Source organism: Oryzias melastigma, linkage group LG12, assembly GCF_002922805.2.
Source record: "Oryzias melastigma strain HK-1 linkage group LG12, ASM292280v2, whole genome shotgun sequence".
NCBI classification, from domain to species: Eukaryota; Metazoa; Chordata; class Actinopteri; order Beloniformes; family Adrianichthyidae; genus Oryzias; species Oryzias melastigma.
In genome coordinates, this window is record NC_050523.1 from 23,756,316 (window position 1) to 23,762,508 (window position 6,193).

The following is a 6,193-nucleotide window of genomic DNA, read 5'->3' on the forward strand; positions in this document are numbered from 1 at the left end:
GCAGGGATAGTTGCAGTGATGCATGTTTGGTTGCAGGGATAGTTGCAGTGATGCGTGTTTGGTTGCAGGGATAGTTGCATAAATGTTAGTTGGGTTGCAGTAATATTTGCCTTGATGCAATTTTGGTTGCTGTGATAGTTGCAGTGATGTATGTTTGGTTGCAGTGATCGTTGCAGTGATAGTTGCAGTGATGCATGTTTGGTTGCAGTGATGTATGTTTGGTTGCAGTGATCGTTGCAGTGATAGTTGCAGTGATGTATGTTTGGTTGCAGTGATGCATGTTTGGTTGCAGTGATAGTTGCAGTGATGCATGTTTGGTTGCAGTGAAATCAGCCTGAAAAACTGCTATGGATCCACAGTTGCATCCAACTCACAACACACTTTAGTTTCAGTTCAGATTCGTATTTTTTTCTCATATAAAACGAATTCATTGAGTTTGAAAGGATTTATTCAAATTTGACACGACAATGGATTCAAGTTACAACACAAACACGTTGTAATACTTTAAAATGTGGTTCCTCTGTGAAGCTGATTTGTGTTTAAAATCTTGCACAGATACTAACCAGTTTCTAGTATCTTTATCCAGAGTTGGTTTTTCTGTGTGCATAAATGGAGCCGTTCCAAATTCTGCTCAGCCCCTTTAATCACTATGTTAAAGTATTAAGCTATGTTTGATCAATGGTTAGCAAAGAAGGATGACTGCACAGTGTTCACCTCACAGCAACGGGGTCCTGCTAAAACATGTGAGGCAGGAGTGTCATTTTCTGACAGGCTGCTGCATATGTAACTCAGACTACTGTGACCTCTGACCTCACAGAGCAGAAAGTGAGAGCACCATGTCCACACAGAACTGTCCTCATTGCTCCATCTTCTCAGGTAAGATCCAAACTGAAACAGAATTCCTTTCTGCCACAGATTTCTGCATCTGAAGTTTCATCTTTTCCTCTTCGTCTGTTCTTCAGCAGATTTCACTTTGATTAGTCGGATTGTCCTGAGATGACACGAATCCATAGAACTCAAGAAACACGGTTTAGGATTTTTCCATTTTAGGAAACATTTATTACATAAACTAAATCTGTTCCATCAGGTCTGAAAACAAACAGCGCATCGTTAAACTCCAGGAGTTTGTTTGGTTAACCTAAAGAACGATTTTGTCTCTGGACATTAGTTCTTGTTAGTCTGTGTCACACAAGTCTCAGATGAGAAATATGACTGATGTTCTTCTCTTCGTCCCAGGATGTGTCTGCAGTCCGGGCCTCCAGCAGGCGTGGCTCTCCAGAGGCTTCAGTACCCTTCATTGGCCCAGGTCACCTCATAACCCGGGAAGCGGGCCTTCAGCTTCTCTGTGGCCACGCCGTGGTTGGCCCTCCCAAATCCCTGTGATGACAAAGCATCAGCATTAGTCATGTAACCTGCTATGAGGAGTAATCCAAGATGAACCCTTTAACCCTGGAGTTTTAGCTCCAGCATTGACGCTCTTTGAACAACCAAAACTCTTCACTGTTTATGCAATTAAGGCATAAACAGCATGATCAGCCTTTAGAGTGAAAATGTTCAGGCGCATTTCTTCTCCAGGCATGCTGCAGGCAACAGGTTGTGATGAGCATTATGCAACGCAGAAGGGTGAAGAAGGTTAGACGCATGCGTGTCGTACAGACTTTTATTTAACTCCTCAAATTCCATGCACTGGACAAGGAGTCTGTTAGCGCTGTTGAAGTGATAAGAGTACTCTGTTTGTAGTCGGGGTGTAACGGATCACAAATCTCACGGTTCAGATCCTTTCTCAGATCAATAAAAAGTAAAAAAACAAGGAGATAAAAGACTAAAATTACATTTTGAAAAGCTTTAAAAAAATATTTGAGAAAGCATTTCTAAAGTACTTCAAAGCATAAGTATACACTCACACATCCTTGAACTTTGAACATAAGCAAAAATGTAAAAGTTTCTGATTACATTTACATGTCTGGAGACCAAATCTACAGAAACTGAGACAACAGAATGCTGAATATGCAACCCCCCGTCCAAATTAAATCTTAAATGAAAAAGTTAAGCTCAAACTCTCATTAATTTTTGGTATTAATTGTGGTATTGAAACTAACTGTGGGAACAATTAAATATTTGAAATAATTATTTTTATCTATAGTACATGTGCAGGTGAGGCACTGCCATGTTCGCTTTTCCTGGTGATGTTTGACCCTTTTGGCTTGCCGTACTGCCTTCCCTGATGGCGTGTCACTGTTGCAGGAGCAGCGGCTGCAGGACAGGAGCTGATCCTCACGGGGAGTTCTGAACCCAGAGACGAGCACCAATGCTATTAAGCTCTTCAACCGCAGCCCTCCAGATCATTTTATTTATTGTTATTATTGACCCGATGTTATCTTGCACTCATTTCTAAGTTGTATAATTTTTACAAAATATATTTTTATGGAGAGTAAAATATTGAAAGTTATTTAAGGTTTAAGTTGATTTATTCTGGATTAACTTTCCTGCATTTGTATTATTCATAATTATGTTAAAAAGGTATAGTTTTAAAGTTTTTAAATTGCCATTCTGCAGCTTTTTGGACTATTTTAGCATTTACTAAGATTTAGGCTATTTTGGAGTTTAGCTAATATTTCAGCTACACGCTAGCTGTTTTGGCTAACCTAAGTTTTTCTATTAGGCTAATTTTCATTTAGCTAATATTTTAGCTGGCTATTAACTTCAGCATTTTTCAGCTATCAGCACTAGCATCTTCTGCGGCCAAATTTAGCTTACAGCATTCAGTATATATCTAGTTCATAATTATGTTAAAAAGTTACGGTTTCAAAGTTTTAAAAATGTAGTTTTAGAGTGTTCAATAAATGTTTATCCTGTTCTCCCCTCGACCTAAGGAGTGTTTTGGATTTTGGCCTCTTGTGTGATTGAGTTTGATATCCCTGCTTTAAGAGCTTTTATGGTTTCTCAAACATTGAAAGTGAGTCAGCTCCATGAGTGGAACCAGAACGTGGAATATGGATTATCTGTCCGACTGCAAGGAACTTGATAAACGCCTGAAAAAAAATCTCTGGTGTTATTTAAACCTCGGTGTCATATCACTTCTGGTTATCATCGAATGCTGAAATAACTGAATATGGACTTTGTTCTACTTTATTCAGCTTTAAAGGCCCAAATGCAAGTATAGAGGACATTTCCAGAAGAGACGTCAGTGATCACAACGACTGCTCTGTGATGACGACATCTTCTCTTTATCCACAAAGTCTTAGACAACAAAACTCAAGCAGATAACTGAATGCAGACTGTCCATCTGGAGCGACAGCAGAGCACGAAACCCTGAGAACTGCAGGTAAAAATATAAGCTGGAGGAGTGTCTCAAACACAGAGAAACAGCACCCTAAAACAGGATCTCTTTCAAACAGCTCCGGGACCCGTTGGATCGATGGCAACACTGTTGGACTGGCAGTAAACAGAATAAAACCTTACTATACTTTATAATTAGGGCTGTCAGATTTGTCGCGTTTTTAACGCAGCTGCGTCCTTGTCCAAACATGTTAGTACCAACGGTTATGAACATTGAATTTCTATGACACCGAGTCTTTCATATATCAGAATGGAGCTGAGAAAGAAAAAGCCTGGAGCAAGATTCTCCAGATTAGTTCAGCTTCAACGTTTCACACCAAGCCTCTCAAATGTAGGTGGTGGAAATATGCGAGTACACAATATGTAACCGGATCGATTCTGCGTTGTGTTTATAAGAATAAAGACGTGGAAGCACAGCAGTACCCTCGGAGACCATCACCATTTAATGCAGATCTGACAATTTTCCAGAAAGGAATGACACAGAAAGACACAGTATTAGCTCCTCTCCCCCCGGACAGTAAAACAGGAAGGGGAGAGGAAAAGCGAGCGCCCAACATATAAAGAAGAAACCACAGAAGAAGAACAGACTGATGAGGGGTCACCCAATGCTGAATTAAAATAGAAAGATCTCATCTTATTACAAATAGAAAAAGAAAAAGAGAAACCCCTCCCTGCTTGTCCAGTGTGAACACTATGGGTCAAACGCGCGTTCAAGAACTCCCGTGTGAACGCAAACTGCTGCATGCCGCCTTCACGGAACACCTTCATACCTGCGAGTATCCGTACACATGGATCTTCTTAGCCTCGGGGTCGTGTTTGATTCTCCCTCCTCCGAGACACTCACAGTCCAGGACTCCGCCCTTCTCCAACTCCTCTGAGACCTTATCATAGATGTCAGCTACAAGAAAAACACCAGGAAACGGTACATTTCCAGACAGTTAGCGCAGCTCAGAATGGCACAGGTTCGGATAGGTCCCTGAACGCACCATGGTAGCTGGCCCAGCCGTAGCCGCGGACTATGTCCACCTCCGAGTCGTCGCCCTCCTCCCGGCTGTGGACCCTGATCAGGACGTACTTAAACACCCCGGACGGGTCGATGTCCGCCTCCGGGATGTTGGCCATGAGAGCCGCGGCCCTGGTCTGCGTGCACATTCCCAAACCCGGAGCGAGCACGCGGCCGGCTAAACAAAGGCTCTTATTTAGTTAAAACCAATTTATCTTGATGCCGAGGACGTAAACTATTTATAATTTGGGTTTTTATGCAATATATTTTATAAAAATGCAAAAAACTAATATAGAAAAAAGCGGCCGCTCCAGAGTTCAATTTAGACCACAGTTCCGCCGGCTCCAACTACTTCCGGTTCACCTTCAAAATAAATCCTGACTTTAAAAAAAAGTGATTCATGGCAGTAAACAGAAAAGACGACCTAACCCAAGTATTTAAATCAAAATTATGTTTTGTTGAAGTAGTACTGAAATTTTTTATGTAAGTTTCACCTTCGCGAAAGGAGAAGCCCAGAACAGTCACATGCAACGTGGCTCTCTCTGGAACTCTCTGGGTGTTCCTCCGCAACAGGCTGGAATTATTGATACATCTGTGATGCATGAATCCTCAAACCCAATCACCATAACACACATATACATTTCTCCTAATAAGGCAGAGTGACTTTTGCAACAGACAGAAATTATGTTTTTTTTTTCTGCTCAGTGACTTTTGCTTGACCTGTGTGACAAGTGCAGCTGTCCCCACTTCCTGTTTTAGCTGTTGCCTGTTATTCACTCTGTCATGAGCACTTCCTCATTGTCCATCCATCCATTTTCTTGACCGCTTTGTCCCTGTCGGGGTCGCGGGGTGCCGGAGCCTAACCCGGCTACTGATGGGTGAAGGCGGGGTACACCCTGGACAGGTTGCCAGTCTGTCGCAGGGCCCCAATCACACATCCATTCACTCTCACATTCACACCTAGGGGCAATTTAGAGTCACCAATTAACCTTTGAAGCATGTTTTTGGACGGTGGGAGGAAGCCACATGCTACAACGACAACTTTATCTGTAGATTATTTCAAACACAAGTACAATCAACCAAAGTGAACACGAAAAAAAAAATGCATACATTTACAGAATCAGTCAAATCCGTTAAATTACAGTCTGCTTATTACGCAGAGTAAAAAGCCAAAGGTGAGTGATTCATGAACAAGTACTGTACAGGGAGCCTGTTTTTGTTTCAAAGTTTTAACAAATAAAACTCTGACCTCTCTGTGCTTTTGGCTTAATTGTTTTTTTAATAATTTTTGCCATTTTCAAATGTGTGTTATGTTTGGCTTTTATTTACTCTTGTTTTTCAACATATATATGTATGTATGTATTGTTCTTGCATTTGCACATCTTAAGGCCTCAAGACCAGCACTCTAGATCCTCAAAATAATAAATTCATATAAACTTTCAAGAGTTTGTATCTCTTCTGGTATCTTCAAGAATTTGAGAAAAATAATATCATCATTTATTTTTACAGTGTCTTAAAGTAAAACAAAACAATAAAAAAAAAAACTAAAACACATCAAGTAATATTAACAACTGATTTTTTTTAATTAAAAAACAAAAACATTTTTACCAGAGGCTTTTATTTTGGAGGATTTCCAGTCCCAGTGGAAGCAAACCTGTGACAGCACACATTCTGGTAGTTGTAGTCATTTGTAAAAATACAATACAATTGAATGTTTACTGTGAAATGTAAAAAAAAAGCACTCAAGGAAATACATTTTGTATAAAATATCAGATGTAACTGTGAACCAGATGCATTAAAAAAGCTCTAAGACAAATTATAAATAAAACTATTTGTTATATTTTAAAAAGT

General features: G+C 40.2%; 1 protein-coding gene across 1 annotated transcript; it reads right to left on the bottom strand.

Annotated features, from left to right (window-relative positions):
* Window positions 1–430: 430 nt before the first annotated feature.
* Window positions 431–4,719, bottom strand: phpt1 (phosphohistidine phosphatase 1). Its single transcript, XM_024257722.2, has 3 exons — window positions 4,326–4,719; window positions 4,110–4,237; window positions 431–1,377 (listed from the first exon to the last, which is right to left on the bottom strand). Exons 1-3 carry the CDS (start codon window positions 4,489–4,491, stop codon window positions 1,285–1,287), a joined length of 387 nt encoding a protein of 128 aa, XP_024113490.1. The 5' UTR covers window positions 4,492–4,719; the 3' UTR covers window positions 431–1,284.
* Window positions 4,720–6,193: the final 1,474 nt, after the last annotated feature.

Bases quoted from the DNA above. Each gene is read 5' to 3' on its own strand.
- phpt1 (XM_024257722.2), bottom strand. From the start codon at position 4,491: ATGTGCACGCAGACCAGGGCCGCGGCTCTCATGGCCAACATCCCGGAG. The intron at 4,238-4,325 runs GTGCGTTCAGGG...TTTTTCTTGTAG, and splicing joins CGGCTGGGCCAGCTACCATG to CTGACATCTATGATAAGGTC. The intron at 1,378-4,109 runs GTATGAAGGTGT...TTGTCATCACAG, and splicing joins ATGTGTACGGATACTCGCAG to GGATTTGGGAGGGCCAACCA.